Source organism: Pseudochaenichthys georgianus, chromosome 22, assembly GCF_902827115.2.
Source record: "Pseudochaenichthys georgianus chromosome 22, fPseGeo1.2, whole genome shotgun sequence".
Lineage (NCBI taxonomy): Eukaryota > Metazoa > Chordata > Actinopteri > Perciformes > Channichthyidae > Pseudochaenichthys > Pseudochaenichthys georgianus.
This window is the reverse complement of record NC_047524.1, coordinates 9,136,208-9,158,133: the sequence shown is the minus strand read 5'-3', so window position 1 is coordinate 9,158,133 and position 21,926 is coordinate 9,136,208. Positions and strand designations below refer to the sequence as shown.

The 21,926-nt window shown below is 43.1% G+C and overlaps 1 protein-coding gene across 1 annotated transcript in view; it reads right to left on the bottom strand.

Moving 5' to 3' along the window:
• Positions 1-18,296: 18,296 nt before the first annotated feature.
• Positions 18,297-21,926, bottom strand: part of otomp (otolith matrix protein) — a 35,107-nt gene continuing 31,477 nt past the window's right edge. The window contains exon 9 of the mRNA XM_034111946.1: positions 18,297-18,367. Coding sequence (XP_033967837.1) covers positions 18,297-18,367 — 71 coding nt within the window. The remainder of the gene's footprint in view (positions 18,368-21,926) is intronic.

Below are 21,926 nucleotides of genomic sequence, written 5' to 3'. Positions count from 1 at the left end.
GCTGGGTGTCGACTAGTCAGCAGCAGCTGATCTCTCTCCCATCAGATTAGACTTCACTCGCGTTTGTTCCCATATCGATCAGATCTAGCTAGTTCTAGCTAATGATATGACTACCTGCTTATTAAAAGACACCTAAACAATAAGTGTCGCTATGCAACTGGGTGAGGCCACAAAGTATAGCGCAGCATTATGCCTTTGTTTACATGTCCACCGGAACCCCGAGGCATTACCAACAGATCAACGCACAATCAACCCATACAGGTTTCTCCACATTAAGGCCCATTCCCAAACCGCCCCCTAAACCCTACCCCTACACCCTACCCCTCCGTTTGCGCGTTCACGCGGAGGGTCCGCCATATTAAGGGCTGTTCCAAACCAACGAGTGTGGAGCGGTGTGGAGGGGGAGTGGGCTATCAAGCCCTCAAACAGCGAGTCTGCAGCGGTGCTGACTTGAGACCGGTCTCTACGTGACCGGAGTCACGCTGTGTGTGTCCGTCAGGAAACACGCTGTTTACAAGTAGTTCCAGCAAACATCCACTGATAAATTGCGATGTTAACAACCTCATGATAACCTCATATGTTTTTAACTTAGGATCATACCTGTGTTTAGTCTAGAAAAAGGTAAATGTGTACATTTTATTTAAGTTGTGTATATTTACAGACTGTTGCAAAAACTAAGAAGCTTATAAACATCAGGTTTAAAACTAAAAGAGCTTTGAAACACAATGAAAGATGTTTGGAGTTTTATTTTAGTTATTCATTTAAACTTTTTGTCTAAGAGATGCTGATTTGAAACCGTTGTTACATACAGTTACGGCATTTCCTGTTTCTGCCGGAGAGAGGGGAGGCCGTCCCAAAGCTTGCTGCTGTATTTACTCCCTCCCTCCCTCCACTCCGTCACGGAGGGGTAGGGTCGAGGGAGTGGTTTGGGATTGGGCCTCTAAAGTACCGCAGTCTCCTCTCGTGGGTTGCGTTCCAATAGTCCATTTAGCTTAGGAACCTTCCTAACGGAGTGAAATGACCCGGAAGTACGTCACTGGCAGCCATGATAAGTGCCATTCCAATTCTCTAAGGCCCATTCCCAAACCGCCCCCTACACCCTACCCCTCCGTTTGCGCGTTCACGCGGAGGGTCCGCCATATTGAGGGCTGTTCCAAAGCAACGAGTTTGGAGGGGGAGTGGGCTATCAAGCCCTCAAACAGTGAGTCTGCAGCGGTGCTGACTTGAGACCGGTCTCTACCTGACCGGAGTCACGCTGTGTTTGTCCGTCAGGAAACACGCTGTTTACAAGTAGTTCCAGCAAACATCCACTGAAAAACTGCGATGTTAACAACCTCATGATGACCTCATATGTTTTTACTTAGGATCATACCTGTGTTTAGTCTAGAAAAAGGTAAATGTGTGCATTTTATTATAAAGTTGTGTATATTTACAGACCGTTGCAAAAACTAAGAAGCTTATAAACATCAGGTTTAAAACTAAAAGAGCTTTACAAAAAACACAATTAAAGATGTTTGGAGTTTTATTTTAGTTATTCATTTAAACTTTTTGTCTAAGAGATGCTGATTTGAAACCGTTGTTACATACAGTTACGGCATTTCCTGTTTCTGCCGGAGAGAGGGGAGGCCGTCCCAAAGCTTGCTGCTGTATTTACTCCCTCCATCTGACAGGAGGGAGCCTCGTTGAGCTGCGAGTGTGGATTGGGCCTAAGAAGTGTTAGACATTAGAATTGACTATTCTTGTCTGTCACATAAGTGGCGCAACTGAAGCGGTATTGCGCTAAAGGGAAATTATTTTTGACCGAAGAGATTTAGATTTCCCGGCTAACGGGAACTCTGACGTCGCCATTTTGTGTGCTTTACGGATGCGCTCGGCTCCTCTCGACTGCTGCTCGTCAGCTTCCGGATGAGGAGGCATTCGTTCGACCAACTTACAGTAGATAACATGACAAACATTTTTAACAGGGGCCATAATAGTGTAAATAATGTTTGTTTTGGCAGTTATAACTGAATGTAATGTTTTCTACTTTTTTACATCTGGGAAGGCATTTGCCTTCATCAGATGGAAAGTGTCTTGACCAACAACTTGAGTATTTCTTATAGCTATGCAGGGCATGCAAGCGAGCAAACGCAAACAAGAACAAACAAACAAGTGAAATGAAGAATAAAATTGAAATTGTACAATACAATATTGTGGTGGTTCATCTTATAATTCAGTCTAGAGAATGCACCAGACAGCATCTAAGACCTGCAAACATCAACATTTTCTAGGGGGAGGCCTCCCAAACCCTTCGTGCGTCATTTCGTCCGCGCACATTTTTCAGGGCAATCTCTATTGGGCTCAGGGCCATCTGCAAATTAGCTTAGATGGCCCACAGGGCTAATAAGCTAAGATTTCTTCCGGCTGTGTATTTTTAAATTCTAGCGCACTCGAGCTGGTTTCTCCAAAAGTACCTACCCCACCTTTAAGTTCACCAAAAAGATATCTGATATACAGAAAACGGTGACATTCCTACAACAAATTGTGGGGCAATGAACACAAGGAGTCAGACATGCTGTAAACAATCCAACCACTAAAAAACGTTATTTAGTGGCAAAACCAAAATCAAGCTTGTACAAAATGTGTGTAGAAATACCCCACAGCAAAGTAAAAATATGTGTGTGCATAATTATGGCAATAACAGTTAAAGTTGATGTGAAGGAAATATTGTAATTGTGAGAGAAACTTCCTGCTCAGCAATGTTGATGGAAGAAATGGAGGCTGGAGTCCGCTTTATATCAAACACTGAGTTTAATGAGAGCCAACAGCCGTGAGTGAGCTCAAAGCGTTTACACAACATGCTATGAGAAAACCCTCCAACTCACTGAAGCATTACACAGAAAACACAGACGATCTACCGGAGAATCCGGGAGGGGCCTCTATTTTGCGCGTCTTCTGATCGATAATCACAAAAACACATGGATTCAGAGACAAAGACAGTCTGTTAAAGTCCTCTGGCAGTTAGTCACAGTCCCCCAACAGGAAAGCGGAACCTTTAACCCTTTAACCTTTAAACCTTTAAACCCCTGCTCTAAGTTATGGCAGACCTATGTGAAACACAAAATGCTTTTTGGTACAAACACTTAAACAAAATATTTCCCTCACAGTAATGAGATCTGTGCAGGGGAGAATTTTAGTGTTTTCCTATGTGTCCTGTTTGTAATTTAAACAGGGTAAAGGCCAAAAGGCCCTGCCTTCCTGTGGGGGAGTGTGACCAATGCGCAGATGGCTTTAACAGACCCGTCCTTTGTCTCTAATATGTCTGGTATCGATTAAGATGGAAAGCGCGCGAATATAGGCCACTCCTATATTCTCTGTGTAGATTTGCGCTGTGCTTCTGTGTAATCCTTAGTGTTGACTGGGTATCTATATGATGCAAGTTGTGTGGATATCTTGTGAACGCTCCGGCCGTGACTCAATAAACTCCGGTGTTTGGTTTAAGCGGATTCCAGTCTTCCATTCTTTCATCACGTTGCTGATCAGAACTTTCTTTCACACATTGACGTCACGAACAGCATACCAAAATATCTTCAGAGGCTGGTAAGTACATTTCTATTTTGAGATTGGCTTGCCAGTGTCTGTGATTGACGGTATTATACATTTCCTGAAAGAACTGAGCTGCTGCAATTTTCTTTTGGTTTCTCTACTCATTTACATTCGGAGGCTTAATTATAACCTCGGGAATCGGTGTCAAAAGGGGACGTTGTCCTGGCCGATTTTCCCCGTGATTGTTGCTGGAGCATGTGCTTACGGAGCAAACACGGCCCATGTAAAAACAATACGAATATTTGGGGCTAATAAATAACCTCGGAATATCGAATTTCATCGATTTCCTCTGTGTGTGATTCTCGGAATTAAATAGATAAATTGCTTAAATCAACAGCATTTCTGCTGAGTTGCCGACTCTCCCCCTGTGGAGAGGTGCATGCAGACAAAGAGAGAGGAATAGCAAATAGTCATTATTTCCGCGATTATTGCCATTTTTGAACTAAAGAAAGTGGTTGTACGTGGTATGAGAATGTCATATATGGATTTCTGAATACAAGATTATGAGTAAGAAGGCTCTCATAATTAAACAGATATTTCTCTAAACCCCTCTGAAAGTCTCCCTAATTCGGATTAAAACTAAGCTGGAAGAGTTTTTGTCACGCTGATAGTTGTTGAGAGTTTATGTTTGTTTGTCTAATTGCAGTGTTTGTTTTATTGTACTAACCGTTAAATATGGGTAATACTGTCTCCACAAACGATTCGGTTGGTAAGAGGACAAATAATTCACGCACCAACACACTTACAACAAATCCTATTACAGACAGCCACTACACGCACATGTTTTCCCCCAATATGCCGCCTGGAATTGTTGGAAGAAGCCTGGATTGGACTAAAGTTATGCCGTTCACATCGTTACTTTGTGAGCATTCACAACAGAATAGTCAGAAAGGAAAGATTCTGTTTGATTGGCCGTTAACGGGCACTTTTGACATGGCCGTGTTGTGGCAGGCATTCAAATGAATTGAACATGAGGCGAATTGCTCCTGGGATGTAACGTACATGAAGGAATGTGTTAAAGCTTGGATGACTATTGTAGAAAAAAGAGGTTATGATGAGCGAAAAAATGAAAAATCAGTTGGCACCGAGCGAGGCTCCATTGAGCTTAAGGCTTTAATTGATCGAGTTTCTAAATGCGCAGCTAGTTGTCATTTGCTTAGCCTAGAGGCTGCTTTTGATGTTAAATCAGAGAACATGTCCAGAATTAAAGAAAGACACGGAAAGGACGTCGCAGCCATTGCGAAATCAGTTATGTACGATTGGCTGAAAAGACAAGGGAAATCTCCCAGCACAGCTCAGCTAATTTCCATTTTAACAGACGCTGGGCTGCTGGAGGAAAAGCAGGCTGTAGCTCTCTGCGCACAAATAATTCCTGCGATAGGACTCTCAAATTCTGGGGCAAGAAACTCCGATGATGATTTATTAATGTCAGCTGCAGCTATCATGAATCAAAATAGGTTGACATATCAGGCAGGACAGTATAGACAACAAGAAAGTGACCAGCAGGAACACAGTGCAGCGGACAGTGGAGACGAAATGCCAGATAGCAGCTCCTTACACACCCCGACTTCTGGCTCCGCAACGAAAATGTTACACAATCCAAACACGCCGTAGGGCACCAGTTTTAAAACATATATCCCGCATAGAATTGTCACAAGACTGCGAACATCTCAGGATAATAATTCTGCTGAAGCTGTGACAGCACCGAAAATACTGATAGGAGATGTTCCAGTTTATAAGCCTTGGACACCCGCTGAGGTCATGGATGTCACTAATGCAGAGTATTATCATCTGATATTTAAGAAATGTGTTACATTTGAAATGGCAGAAAGTCTTGTTGCAATTTCCAGATATTAAAAGAGGTCCCTTGAGTTTCTCTGGTAATTATCAATAGTAGCAGTTAAGTGAATACTGTTCAAACAATACCTGTGTTTGTGTTTTATATTGATTTCTCTGTTTTATCCTTTTATAAATGTGGGGACTAAAATGGCTATAAACAAGGGCTGTTTGGAGTAAACAGGGTTTTATTGCTCTGTGGGGGAGGTGTAGGTATGCAGAACAGGGTGCTAAGTGGATGAGAGTATATTCTGCTTAAGATCTCTAGCATGTCATGTTTCAGGGAAGTCTACATATCTTGAATAGTATATGTGTGGGTTTAATTACTTTGTATTAATAATAAGCAGTCTGTGTAACCAGAAGTTGGAGATATGAGAGATGAAATCTTTGGGTTATCTTTGGAAGCAAGGAAATATCCTTTAAGACTTTGAGGTCTCTGGAATGTGGGGGGATGTGTGTGTGGAGGCTGAGTTAACTCCACCCCTTCCTGTTGGTGTTGGTATGAAAGAAGCTGTTCAGCTTTTGTTCGCCCTCTCTTCTCGCGCTGCCCAGACCGGAGGGTCTTGCAGCACGTGAACAAGGCCAGGAGTAGGTATATTCCTGACATTACGCATATGATATGATATGGCTTTGTATGGTATGGTAATGTATTGATTGTATTGCATTGTCATATTACCATTAAAGTAGATTATTGTTTAACGGTTACTTGGTAGCTCTGGATTCCTTCCTGTATGATAACCAGCTTGTTAGGGACGCACGGAGATTTGAAAAGCGGACCAGTAATCCCTCAAAATCTCCATCAAATGGTGACCCGACGTGCCTGATAACAAAGCTGAGGAAGAATCCGGACGACCGGAATGGGTCGGGAACAAACGCTTTCAAACATCTCAGACAATCAGCAGGGCCCTGCACAACTACAAATAAGGTACGCAGACGACTGTTATGAAAATCGACTGTCTGTAATTGGATATGCTAAAACTTTAGGATTGTCTGTAGGCGTTTCACAGTGTTTTTAAAGTTTAAATGGAATATACAATGCATATTTTACTATGTTAGGAAAGTTATATACAAAACGTGAACGTTGATCGCCAGGTAGACGGAAAGTCCTGCGTAACGTAAATAGAGCAGTTTGGCGCGGATCTACAGGTAGTTTATTCCTGAGTGGCGTGGAGACGGTGCAGTTTGTTGGTTGCGAGGTTTGATTTCTGCACGACAAAACCTGGAAACTCGATATTTTAGATCGGGTCGCCGTTTAAAACTGGGGTTAAATAACAGACCAAGGCTGAAAGCTAAATGCCAGAGGTCTGTTATATGTTAAATCGAGGGAGAGAACGCGAACCTCACCAATCATGCTCCAAGTCCCACTAAAAGCCCAGATGAGTATCTGTCGTGGTTGACTAATGTCTGCTCAGTTTATAACGGTCTAGTTCATGATGTTAAACAGCTGATAATCCTAACATACAAGGCAGATTGACCCACGTGCAGGGACGAATTCAAATTCCCTGCATGTAGGCCTGCAGGTGACTGGCCTGCGACACAGACGCGTGATATGTGGATCCAAACTGTAGCTGCTGTTGCAATCAGAGCATGCGCCAAAACTCACATAGATTTTTCGCTAGTGACGGCTTGCGTACAGAACTCAACAGAAACTGTCCCAGAATTTCTCCAGCCTTTCATGACAGTGTGGGATAATAATGCGGGCATTAAAAGAGAGGGCAATTATTTGTTCGCCATACAGACTTTGTTACATAATTTAATCCCTGAAACAGCTCAGGCATATATGATGACCACTCCAGATTGGCAAATCAAAACATGGCAAATAACAATAGCCACAATGCGCGCGCTGCACAGAAATCAGATATTTCTGACCCCCAGAATTGCCCAGCTGATGCAAAAGTTGCCTCAAAATACACAGGCTTATCAGAGTGCGGATAACTCCCAGCAGTGTCAGGGACAAAACCGCACACAGCAGTATCAAAATCAGGGAAGATCACAGGGTTATCAAGACAAGGGCAGACAGCAGCAGAATAAAAATTCCAAAAAGTTGATGCCGTGTCACGTCTGTGGTGGAACGGATCACTGGGCGGGGCAGTGCGAGCAGCGCTGGCGAGCACAGCAGGATACATTGCCTGCTCTCCCCCAGCCCCCCCGCCAACACTCGGCATTACTGCCTCCCCCTCCCCTTAACAGTCAATACGACAGGCAGGCCCAACAGGGGAAAAACGGTCAGCAAAGAAGATAGAGGTGCTATCATGAAGAAATAGGGTCAGATTCACAGCATTTCCCCATTCAAGCAGCAACAATTTGCCTTTCCAATAACCCGCGTGAAGATCCGATTATGCCCGTTGATTTCAGTGGTAAGGCAGTAGACATTTTGATTGACAGCGGAGCAACATTATCAGCAGTGCGCACGAAGGAAAAAGTGTGTGAAGCAACCAATAATTTTGTTACAACAATGGGAGTATCTGGCATTCCTATGTCAGAGCCCGTTTCAGAGAAAACTAATATTTCGAAGGATCAAATGTCCAACACTCTTTTATTATTTCAGATGGAAGTCCTATTAATCTAATGGGCAGAGATTTGCTTTGTAAATTACAAGCAACAATACATTGCACTCCAGACGGATTGTTTTTGACTATTCCTGACAGCAAAGTCTATCAAGCTGTCCAATTCATTCAATCATCTCAAGACAACCTTTATTGTTGGTCATTTCCAGATTTCAACATGATTTCTGTTTTCTCAACAACAGGAATTCAGAAAATTGCTAGCATTTCCCCTGTGTGTGCTTCTTTAATGTCCCTTATGCGGCCTGTATTGAATTGTCACTGCACAGCTGCTTTTAACCCATCAGATGACTATGCGCTATCAGTAAGAGGTTTTTGCAACAGCTCAGATCAGTTGGAATGTGAGCAGTTTCTATTTTTAGGACCCCAGGGGTGCGCATTGCCCCTGAGGCTCACAACCACACAGCAGGCTTTTTATGCTGCAGACACGATCCCTCACCTCACACTAGCGGTCACTTCAGGAAGTGAACCTGAGGAAGTGGGGGCCATGGCAGCCCACTGCCATGCTCTGCTGAGGGCTGCAAAAGCTTCTCTCCCTCACACACACACACACACACACACACACACACACACACACACACACACACACACACACACACACACACACACACACACACAATCTAATTAACCTCGGAGAAGAACATTACATGCTGTATCTCTCTAAGCAACTTTCTCTCCCTCAAAGCACATTTCTTCATTTACAGCCACCTGCACCCACACAATATGGACCCCCTTCAGATTTTTCTGAGGTTCCGGCCACATTATGGGCTAAACACAAGAATCATGTGGGGTTTGTTTGTTCAGCCCCTCCACACAGAGTCACACTTAAAGCCAATGCCAGATTTCCAGCTATCAGACAGTACAATTTACCCCATAGAGCCATTTTGGGAATTGAAGGAGTCATCCAATCTCTGCTCGATCAAGGCGTATTAATCTATACGTCCAGCCCGTGTAATACTCCGATTCTGCCCATACCTAAACACAATCGCCCTGATGAGTGGCGTTTTGTCCAAGATTTGCAAGCTATTAACGCTATTGTCATTCCGACAGCTCCTATAGTGCCTGACACTAATTCAATTCTTGCATCACTACCACCAGATTCAAAATGTTACACAATAATTGATTTGTGTTCAGCATTTTTCTCTGTTCCTCTGCATCCAGACAGCCAGTATCTGTTTGCATTTACTTTTAAAGGTAAACAAATCACATACACGCGCCTCCCACAGGGGTATGTTGAATCACCTACTGTGTACGCAGCAGCGGTTAAGAGAGATCTGGACACTTTGGTCCTTACAGGAGGTGGTACCTTGCTTCAGTACGCAGATGACCTGTTGTTGGCTTCTCCCAACATGGACGCATGTCGCATCGACTCTATTCTGCTCATGAAAAGACTTTCTGAATGCGGACACAGAGCATCCCTGACTAAGTTGCAGTACTGCCAGACTGAGGTCACATACCTGGGTCACATTCTGAGGGATGGACACCGACTCCTCTCGCCAGCAAGGATTTGCCTTTTGAACAAAGTGGCACCACCCCGCACAAAGAAAGACATGCTGTCTTTTTTGGGCATGGCTAACTATTGCAGACACTGGATATACGAGTACGCTGCTATGGACTCTGTCCTGCGTGCTGCCACTCTGCAGGCTGCTCCTAACATTGTTCAATGGTCTGAGGACATGCACACAGCTTTTCAGGACTTAAAGCGAGCCCTGACATCAGCTCCTGCTGAGTTGTATGCTCTGCTGAGGGCGTGTATTTTGGCTAAAGATAGAGTTGCAACCATTTTCACAGACTCCAGGTATGCATTTGGTGTGTGCCATGATTTTGGTGTCTTGTGGAAAATGCGCGGTTTCTTAACATCGGCCGGTAAGCCTATTCAACATCATGCGTTAGTAGCTCAGCTATTAGACGCTATCATGCTCCCTACACAACTAGCAGTAGTTAAGTGTGCTGCTCACACAAATTCTGATGATCCTATTTCGCGTGGAAATGCATTAGCCGACACCGCGGCTAAACAAGCAGCAGTTTCCTGCTCTTCTATGGTGCTCCAATGCCCCTTGACACAATCCGCAGAGCCCATTTGTTTGCCTTCCTTTAATGATGTTGCGGACATGCAAGCCCGCGCTGATGTTTGGGAGAAAGATTTATGGCTAAGACGAGGTTGTACACTTGACGCTGAGTCCAGCTTGTGGCTCCACCCAGACGGACGGATGGTCTGTCCACGTTCGTTCCTCCATGTTTTGGCACATGTTGCACATGGCAAATCCCATGTAGGAAAAGGAGGGATGAATGGGATTATAAAGTCCCAATGGTTTGCTCCAGGCATTACACTAGCTACACAGACCCTTGTAGATAGATGCATGATATGCCAGCAGACAAGACGAAGAAGTGGTCAAATTCAGCATGAACACTTACCGCCCCCCTCGGGGCCCTTTGTAAATATGCAAATTGACTTTTCACATATGCCACCATGCCAAGGATTCAAATATCTTTTGGTAATAGTGTGCCAGTTCTCCAAATGGGTAGAGGCCTACCCTACCAGAAAAGAAGACGCTAGAACAGTTGTAAAGTGTCTTCTCAAAGATGTTATTCCTAGATTTGGTGTGCCCACAGGAATTAACAGTGACAGAGGTCCAGCATTCGTTTCTAAGATAACCCAGAGTCTAGCTACAGTGTTAGGGTTCAAATGGCAATTGCATGTTCCCTATCACCCACAGAGCTCAGGCCAGGTTGAGAGAATTAACTTGACTATAAAGGAGAAACTCACTAAAACAATGTTGACCACAGGACTAAAATGGGTAGACGCGCTGCCGCTAATTCTGTGCTCCATCAGAAGTTCACCAAATGCAACGACAGGGCTTAGCCCACACGAGGTATTGATGGGAAGGGTAATGTTCGCAGGATCTAGCCCCCCAGTAACACCCCACAAACTCACTCTTTTGTGGACAGATGATTACATGACTAACTATGTCAAATATCTAACTGACATGTTGAGAAAGTTTCACAGGCAGGTGGCTGACAGGCTCCCCCAGCCGGGAGAGGAGCCCACCCACCCCTTTCAGATTGGTGATAATGTACTAATCAAATCTCTTGAAAAAGATGCTCTGTCTCCCAGGTGGAAAGGTCCTTTCCAGGTGATAATAGTGACCAGAACAGCCCTAAGAGTACAAGGGAGACCGGAGTGGATTCACGCTACAAGATGTCGTCTCTCCCCTCTACCGGATGCTGGCGTGTGAAGGCAGTCATCATCATCGTCATGCTGGGTCTTCTGTACCTGGCCAAGGACGCCCTGCTAGATGGAGCTGCGGAAATCCCAACGACAGGTGGCGAGGGATCTCGCCCATCTGAGGAAGAAAATAAGGTGCTCTTATCTATGAGCGCAGACGACTTGACCACTCAGGGCCCAGACCCTGAGGGCAAAACGACACCAACGGGCAAATCAGTGTCTAGCGACAAGGACAGGTTGTATCACCACACAGACATTCAGTATGGTGCAAGAGACACAACGAGAAAGAAAAGGAGGAAGAATCAGGAGGATTGTCTCCCTCCCTGATCATAAATCAAAGACTGTTTCTTTTAACTGTCCAGCTTTAATATGTGATCCATCTAACTGTATTATTATATTTTATGTGTCCTTAGTTCACTCAACGTGGGAGATATATCCAATGGACCAGTACCGTGCGGACGGTGTCGCATCGGAGGGGGTAAGAATAGCACTCAACACCATTGAAGACATGCCCCCAGAACTGTGGTGTAGCACTAGAGAACAGGTTAAGACACTGATAAAGGATAAAGCAACATGTAGAGTGAGGAAACCAGATTACCAGGTTCCCAATCCAGGTGCTACTGCATGCAAAATGTCTGGACCAGATAGAAAAACAAATGTTCTATCCACTCCACTTAAACACTCAACAGGTGATGTAGATTTTTCAAAAAAGGCCTTAATCACTCCTTTTAAACGAACTAAAACTAATTCTGCAGTAAGTTTAATGTTAGACTACGCACATGAATGTAATATTAGCAACTGTTGGCTGTGCCAAAATATGCCAGAATCCATGCATTCTCCCATGTTTAGCCCAATTCCTTACACAAAAGCGGACTATAAATTAGTCAGCTGGAACGACATTGACTCCAGGATTAGCGATGAGGCTGAGGACTGCTACACTCCTTCATACCCAACAGACTCTGATAAACCATTACAGTACGAGGGTCTGGTCTCTCTCATTGTTGAGACAGTAAATAAAAATTACCTGCCTGACGGTTTCAAACGATTGATGTTTTTAAAACTAATATATGTGAAGAAATACATTAACCTAGCTTTTGAATACAGATTCCAGTTAGCTCTGGTACAAACTAACTGTTCGGTTAATTCCACAAGTCCAACATGCACAAAACAACCACACATGGCATCTTTGTTAGCTGAAGCTTTAGTGACAGTTGTGCCCTGGTTTGGCTCCAGAACAGTGGACTCCGTTGAGGTTAAAATACATGATTGTACGCAACCAATACGCCTAGGCAATCCCCCTACACGTGACTGTTCAATATATGTTCCCCCAATTGTAGTACATGAATGGAAGAATGTGTTCATCTGTTTCCAGAATGAAGCAGGATCTCACACCTCTCCAGATGTGGGACACAGCGACTGTAATACCATAGTGAGGGTAAAATTAGCCAGAATTCCCCTCCCACAGAGAGTTTACTTAGTTTGTGGCGACCGAGCCTATTGCTGCGTGCCGTATGACGTTTTCTATGGCACCTGTTATCTAGCCTACCTAATTCATTTAATCCGTGAAGTAGAGGCAAATGAGATTGCAGCGATACTTCCCTCTCTACACAGGAACAGCAGGTCCATTACAAAAGGACAACAGATAGCGAGCCTATTTTTGCCTTTGTACGGCATTTATGTTAGTCAGCAGGAAATCATGGCGTTATCCAAAGTAGTGGAAAATCATCTAAATGTATCTAACACAGCAATATTAGCTGAACATAAAGAATTGCAAGAAGTTAGGACAGTAGCACTACAGAATCGCATGGCGCTGGACCTCCTCTTAGCTGCCCAGGGGGGCGCATGTAAAGTAATTGGTGCGGAGTGCTGTTCCTTTGTCTCTGATGCCACACCGGAAGTTATGGATATGATTCATGATACGGCTAACGGGATAAAAGAATTGCATGAAACTCATGGGTTTACATTTGGGGATTTAAGTGGAACCCTTGGATCCTGGGGAGCGGGGTTGGTTAAATGTGTTGTTACTGTTGCAGTGTTTATCTTGGTTGTGCTAATCCTAGTGATTTGTTTGATCACTGTAGTTAAATTAGCCATACGCAGGGTTGCCAAGACTACCCTCCAGGCCCCACAGAGGCTAATGGGGTATTCTACTGTAAATGACACAATGTTGATGTACGACGCCGACCTCCCAGACCCATGGGTCTCCATGGCAGTTCCTGTACCATGGGTACCTCCTTTCAGCGATTGATAAATTGATTAAAGTTGACACTCAGAATAAAGAATAGATGTTTTGATTTTTCCTTGAATAAAGAACAGATGTTTTGATTTTCCTTGAATAAAGAACAGATGTTTTTGATTTTTCCTTCCTCGGGTTGTTACAATAAAATGTCTGACTTTTCCTTTTCAGATTTTGAACGAATGTATTTGAATAAAATGTATGTAGTAAAGTGCCTTACTCTTGAATAAGTGTATTGAAGTAAACGTAAAGTAATGTTAAAGATTGAGGACACTGTACCTTTACAGATTACAGATTGATCGATTCATCACTGTGAATTTATACCTTAACTGTGAATTTTTAACTGGATCCCTTATGATTCTGATTTTATACCTTAATTGGATTTCTTATAATCCTACATTCTAATTGTGTTTTAATAAGTAATTGCCTTGAAGTAAATCTTTAAGATGTAAGGTGATTTTGAATTTGTGTTTGATGAATGAGATTAACTGAGTGATAAATGATAAAAGATCTTGTTTTTGAAACATATATTTTACTATTATATTTTTGTATTGCATGTGTGTTATTATTGTGCTTTTTGACAAAAGAAATCAAACACTGAAGAGAGATGATTTTTCTATTGTGGTTGTCTGTATCAACCATTGTGATTGACTGTTTCAATCTTATTCTGCTTTTGATGTAATTAATGTAATGGGAATCCACACAACTCTGAGGACGTTTTATTTGATTTAAGTAGTGACTGAAATATTCTTAGACTAATGTTAATTGGTTATCAATAAATTGATAAAAGGGAGGATCTGTGAAGGAAATATTTTAATGAGATCTGTGCAGGGGAGAATTTTAGTGTTTTCCTATGTGTCCTGTTTGTAATTTAAACAGGGTAAAGGCCAAAAGGCCCTGCCTTCCTGTGGGGGAGTGTGACCAATGCGCAGATGGCTTTAACAGACCCGTCCTTTGTCTCTAATATGTCTGGTATCGATTAAGATGGAAAGCGCGCGAATATAGGCCACTCCTATATTCTCTGTGTAGATTTGCGCTGTGCTTCTGTGTAATCCTTAGTGTTGACTGGGTATCTATATGATGCAAGTTGTGTGGATATCTTGTGAACGCTCCGGCCGTGACTCTCAATAAACTCCGGTGTTTGATTTAAGCGGATTCCAGTCTTCCATTCTTTCATCACGTTGCTGATCAGAACTTTCTTTCACAGTTGAATCAGTAGGTCTCCACATTTTATTGGATGTTTACAACCAACAGTGTGTGTAATTGAACTGCATTCATTATGTTTTTATGTAACCTGTGTGTATGTTGTGAATCTTTTCCAAAACTACAAAACAAGACCCTTGGATGCAATATAGTGCCAAAAAAATTGTAGGGTTGGGAAATTCACTTTAAAGCTAAGGCGAATGTTTAAGGTAAGTTGTTTTATATAGCACATTTCATACACAAAGGCAATTCAAAGTGCATTACATAAGCATTAATGCAGTAAAAACAATTCCTAAAAGAAATAGAAGATAGTTAAAAATTAGGGCTGTCAAGTTAACGCGTTAACGCAAAAAAAAAATTAACACCACTAATTATTTTAACGCGATTAACGCATGTGTATTTTTTTCCCTCGGCCGCCCCGTAGTTTCAGAGCGCATCTAGTTTAAAATACCATCTACAAGCTGATGCTGACAGCCCCGCTCCTGCCGCCCGCTTGTGGCAGACCACACTTCCACGCTCACCGGCAGGCACCGACTGGCCATCGGGAGGACCGGGAGGGTGTGTGTTTGTGTGGCCCGAGCGAGAGAGAGACCTTACGTGCATTACCGTACCGCAGTGTGAACGCGGCTATTGTTGTTGTTAGCATCTGGTGCTAGCTAGCTGCGCTAACGGATATAAGGAGCTGTTTAAATGAACAGAGGAGCGCTCCATCCACACAACTGCACCGAGCACTTGACTTTATGCAGGCAGCCAGACAGCGGGACATTGTACGAGAAGTCAGCACACTCATGATTGCAGGCAGCAACATGATTGCAGCGTCCAGGCAGCTCCCGTTCGAGCATATGCCTTGAGTTGCACATAGCTCCAACGATCACACTCACACACACACACACACACACACCATTTGTATTGTATGAGAGAGGTTCCAGGTTGAATTGAGGCGAATATTTGTAATGTTCAGAGGTTGTTGTGTTTAATATTCATGAGAATATTTGTCATTGTTCAAATGATAATAAACATTAGCATAAAGCATATTTGTCCACTCATATGTTGATAAGAGTATTAAAAACTTGAAAAATATTCCTCTAAGGTACATTTAGAACAGATAAAAAATGTGCGATTAATCGCGATTAACTATGGACAATCATGCGATTAATCGCGATTAAATATTTTAATCGACTGACAGCCCTATTAAAAAGATATACTAGACATATAATGTACATACATGCATACACAATCAACAAATACAGTTGATGCTGCAAGAGGTGCAGAAGCATAATAACAAATGTTGTTAAAGAGGCACAAATATATAGTTGTGGGTATTTGGTATTCCCTTTGCTGTAGTGTGTTATAGGTTTTTGTGCATGTATATGGTCTGCAATAGCTAAAATCCCAGAGTTTCCTCAAGAGGGATTTTCTCTCCCACACACTTCCCCCTTGCTTGAAAGGTCTCCATTGGACTCCTTTGTTTACTTCCCTAACATAGTGACATCACCATGTAACACTCGCACTTCTATTGGATAGTGCTCATACACAAAGTGCAAGACCTTTTTTTACAAATACAGTATGTGTGTATTTTTGCAGGATTGTGTTTTGTTTTGAATTACCGGTTTATATACAGTAGTATGAGCCATGTACCTGTGTATTATCCATGGGTGTGTGTGTGTGTGTGTGTGTGTGTGTGTGTGTGTGTGTGTGTGTGTGTGTGTGTGTGTGTGTGTGTGTGTGTGTGTGTGTGTGTGTGTGTGTGTGTGTGTGTGTGTGTGTGTGTGTGTGTGTGTGTGTGTGTGTGTGTGTGTGTGTGAACCCATGAATCTGTCTGTCCGTGTAGCTGTGCTTGCACTATATGACAGAGTGTGAAGCAGCGGAGCCATAAAGCCCAGAGCTGTTAGGCAGGATGGCTCCTGGAATGATCACAGGGAGGCTGTGCTTCTATTTCCTAGGCAGCCATCACCGTGGGAGGCTGAGGAGCGGCTGTCGATGTGTTTGCAGGGACCTGAGGGTTAGCCTGTATATGCTGTAGTCACGCCTGACAGCACAGCCAATGGCCATAATGTCAGCGGCGATGATTGAACACATGAAATATGTGTTATTTGTCCGTGGTATTGGACAGGGTGGAGGTTAGAGGAAGGGTCAGGGTAAGGGTTAAGGCAAGAGGAAAATTGCCTGTTTGGAAAGAAAGGCTGCCTCTCTGGCTCTGCTTCCATCTTTTATTAGGCATGTGTTGAGAGCTCGCCTCAGTGACAACAAGATATTTGTGAGATTTGATTTCCTTTCCGCAGCAGAACTTTGCTGGTTACCGCACCAGAACACTGTAATATGGAGCTATTAATAATGCATACACGCCCACTGCCAGGGCGGATCTATATAATTGCACCAGACAAAACATTCTTCTGATACTCACTAATGCAGCATAATTTTGAATAATAAGATGAGCTCATTTGGTGTTGTTCGCATCAAAACACCCAGATGGGAACAGATACACTTTGCACATGGTGAGGTTACTTTTTCTTCAGGGAAAATACATATGTTTAAAACTGTGTATGCTAATAGATAAAAGCACATTTGGGTGTAAAAAAGACAAATTACACATCACATTCAGAATGTTTCCCTTCAGCTGCTCTTTTCTGTTTTTATGCCTCTCCTTTTTAGCCATTCTTCAGTTTTACTATCCATATGTATTCAGCAGCGCCAATGTTTACATTGCACCCACGGCTGCCATTAGAATATAAATGCACTCTTTGTTTTGCATGTTTGAACCATTTATATTCGTTATATATGACATTCTTTGACAAGTGTGGCTTTTTTGTCATTTACCTTCTGCTTCAGCTGTAGTGACTAAATGGAAGCTCTGCAGAATAGTGAATGAAAAATAACAACATTATTATTGTTAAGTGTTTCATAAGTAGTTTTGCAGGCACATCCATCAGAGCTCCGGGGGAGGCAGGAGGGGAAGAAGGAGCCTGGTATGAGGGGGCTGCACCATGCTTGTTACTGCCTTTATCTCACTGTTGATGACTGGAGATAGGGGGGCAGGACACTGAAGCTCAATAGTGCCATCAACAGGTCCAGAGGGGCAGTGCTGCTCACTGACCGGCTCGGAACAATCTTCGGGGGATATTCAGTGAGCTTTTTTGGGGTTGTAATGGTGGAGATTTTTCGGAGATATGATCAGGTCATAAAGTGAAATATGCCATCGTCTCTACAGAGTCTGGTTGAAGGATATACGAGGCTCGGGGATTAAGGTGAAGTTGAAGCTGGCTCAAGTCCAACATATTCTCTGCCAAGGTTAGATTATCCTCTGGCCTTTAAAACCCTGTCAGCTATAGTCCCTCACACACACATAAACACACACACACACACACACACACACACACACACACACACACACACACACACACACACACACACACACACACACACAAAGACAGACTTTGGCCTTATCCTGCCCAGAAGCGAGGTCAAGGTTATAACACACTTCAAAACCACTGCCTGACTTCTCCCTTTCACCTCAGACATGCACTTTTTATCCGCATCTAAGACACACACACACACACACACACACTCTGACATACTGGACATCCATTCAAAGCAAACGCACTGCACCAACTGAGTTTTTTCTCAGTAACTAAGCGTGGTCCATCCATCACAGGGCCTCAGCGGGCCCCTGGCGCCCTCTGGCTAGTTCCACCAAGTAGCCCCAGCAGCAGCAGCGCACTGGGGGACGGACAAAGAAGGTCAGAACAAAACTCCACAAGGAGAGGGGTAATAATAATCATCATCATCCTGTGTGTGTGTGTGTGTGTGTGTGTGTGTGTGTGTGTGTGTGTGTGTGTGTGTGTGTGTGTGTGTGTGTGTGTGTGTGTGTGTGTGTGTGTGTGTGTGTGTGTGTGTGTGTGTGTGTGTGTGTGTGTGTGTGTGTGTGTGTGTGTGTGTGTGTGTGTGTGTGCGTGGTATGGGCAAAGCAAATGGCCTACAGTGCGTTTAAGGGTGTTCTTTCTTTCATCTCTCTCTCACTTCTTCATATAGATTTTCCGTCTGTCTGAGGCTAACCGTCTAACAGAGTGAGTGTTGCATGTTACAGGCCACTCAATGCAGGCGAGGCGATGGAGCTCATGTAGCGCTGCAGGGAACAGACACAGATTCACCCCATTGATAGCACCACCAGGGAGATGGAGGAAACGTAGGAGAGTGGAAACAGAAGTGTGTGTGTGTGTGTGTGTGTGTGTGTGTGTGTGTGTGTGTGTGTGTGTGTGTGTGTGTGTGTGTGTGTGTGTGTGTGTGTGTGTGTGTGTGTGTGTGTGTGTGTGTGTGTGTGTGTGTGTGTGTGTGTGTGTGTGTGTGTGTGTGTGTGTGTGTGTGTGTGTGTGTGTGTTATTGAGATCCGGAGAGAGCTTATGTGTGTCTGTTTGTTTTTCTCAATTTACCAGTCTGTCTGAGTGCCTGCGGATTAATTTTGATAACTAAATGGAGATGCAAATTACAACTAAATTAATCTGTTTTACATTGTATGTTTTCAAAGTTTAAATCTGTACCACAAGCGCTCTGCTAAAAGCAACTTTAGGGGAGTTGCAGCCAAAATATGTAACAGCTAATATGACGAGGGAAGGGCAGAACAGTCTCTGAAGTGTCAAGTGTTCTGAGGCAGCATGCAGCTGTACCCAGCCGGTGTACAGCAGGTCTGTCAGAACCAGGTGGCCTGGTACATGACTCTAAATTAATGCTAATGTCGCACCGTATTTCCGTGTGATAAGCAGCTGTGTGCTAGCATGTTCCCCGCCTGAAATATGGTGATGTCAGTGATGTGTCACATCTTGTTCTCACTGCCCCAAAGAGGACACAAATCTTCAGGGTCAAATATGTTGCCCTGCCTTTACCAGTGGCCAATCAGAAAAAGATCATTCGTTAAATTGGTAAGTGACTAGTATTGCGTGGAGACCTCTAGTTATTTGTTATTATTACAGTTATTGTCTTTGATCTTAAATCCAATGTTAAATTGCCATGACTACTTTCTAAATTACATAAGGTCCCGTAATGATAATCCTGTGTGAAGATGGCTTTACAAATCATTAAGGTTCAAGGTTCTTTATTTTGTCATACGAACATAGCTACAGTGTAGTTATGCCGATGAAAATATTAGGTCACAAGAAAAATTGTTTTAAAAAAGTGAAATAGTGCAATAAGAGTCTATATGCAAGTTATTGGAACGATATATTAGAGAAATAGAGAAATAATTACTAAGTAGCAGAATGTTATGGATGTTGTTTCAGCAGTTCAGGTGTTTAACAGTCTTATTGCCTGTGGGGTGAAGCTGTCCCTGAGTCTGGTGGTTTTAGTCCGGATGCTGCGGTAACGCCTGCCAGACGGCAGCAGACAGAACAGTTTGTGGCTGGGGTGATGGGGGTCTTTTGTAATCCTGAGGGATTTCTTCCTGAGCCGCTGGGAGTAAAGGTCCTCCATGGATGGCGGCTCCGTCCTGGTGATGTTCTGTGCAGTTTTCACCACCCTCTGTAAAGCCTTACGATTGAGGGCGGTGCAGCTGCCGTACCAGGCCCTGATGCAGCTAGTCAGGATGCTCTCTATGGTGCACCTGTAGAAGTTGCAGAGTATCCTGGAGTCCATATTAGTGAACGTTTTGGAGAACACTGTCAAATGATGCCATCCTGAAGATTGGTTTGCCAGATTTGTAAAATTCTCATTTAACAAATCTGTTCTTTGGGCTGGAGGACTTGTTGAACAGATTGTGTAAGATTTCTTAAATGTGCCTTCATTTTCTCTCCCAAGTAAAACAGATGGGTTGTTTATCATCCACTATTGTTCCATAGTCTGTTGAGACAGTGTTGCCTTGTCCCCTGATCTCAGCAGTGAAGTTATTTTGTAAAATCATAATCAGTAGCCAATTTGACAAAACTACATACGTTTCCCAATTTAAAGGGGAAAGGTCTGACTGTGGCAACCCAGGACAATGGACAATTCGGCTCAATAATGCACGCTGGCACTCAATCATACCTTTGGGATTGTTACACAGACAGAAAACGTATTTGAAAGATACAGTTATCACATAGAATTTCCACACATAATGGCTTAATTAAGCAAACATGTGACAGTTTTACAATAGTGTTGTTTCCATGCAATCACACCAAAAAAAAGTGGTTCACTCTGTGACACAAGTAGATTGCACCTCGGAGCGTCACGACAGCATCGCTGTGTTAACACTGACAGCAATGGTTCACCCTCATCACGCCTCTTTGTCTCCGCAGACTAATTAGAGAGTAATCGCTGTCAATTAAGTCGGGGAATTTATGCCACATGACACTTCCCAACAGCGCTCAAAGGTCTTGTGCATCCTCATCTTGATCAGAAACTTAATGTGGTGTCCTGCTTATTTATAGAGGGCTCTTAACCTTTAAAACTGCAGGGAATGAGTCCAGGAACGGCCGAAGACCTCTAGGATTTATGTCCCCTAGTAAAATAAGATTAGTCTCAACCTCTCTGAAGCACTCTCCCCTTCAATTCAATATGATGTTGTAATTTGTCCAGCTGATAGAGGAGATTAAGGAGAAGCTAATGTCTGGTACCACCATTTAGGTGAACATTTCTATTAATCATCCTACCATCAGCAACACATGTGTTTCATGTTAACACAGATTCGTGAATAACTTTTCTTTTTCTTTAAATCAGACCGGTAGATGTAATCTTAATGTTGGCCAAGGACACATCTGTGATACTGTTCTCGTTTGATCAAATGCACACATTATTCCCACTGTGTGCTAAGGCTTGTGAGCTCCTGCTTTTGTTCATTTTTTAAATAGATTGGGTCTTTTCATTTCATTTGGCAAAGCTAACATAATGTTCTTCAGTAAATGTAACACCTGTTTGCAAAGTGATTCCTTCCAACCACTGGGAACCTTTTATTATTGAGTACAACTTAGCAGATGTTTGCAAAAGCTGTTTTGCGGCTCTCCCTACAGTATGTTGCTGCATGACTACTAACAACCTAATGTATTATAACTTATATTGCTGTAGTTCCCCCTGTGTTTTCACATCAATAAAAAGGATATGCAACCTGTGTTTATTTAGCTTTTAAACCTATTGCAGAGGGTTTTCTATCAGTGTTTTGTTGGTTGGTATCACACAAAACATCTAAAAGTAGGGTCCTAGCTACCACTGAGGACATCTTTTTCAGAGTCTGGGCACATTTTCTACGGAGTAAGGGTTGGATTTTCTAGGAACTCTGCATTTCTAAAATCCTGGCTAGAGTCATTTTTAATACAAA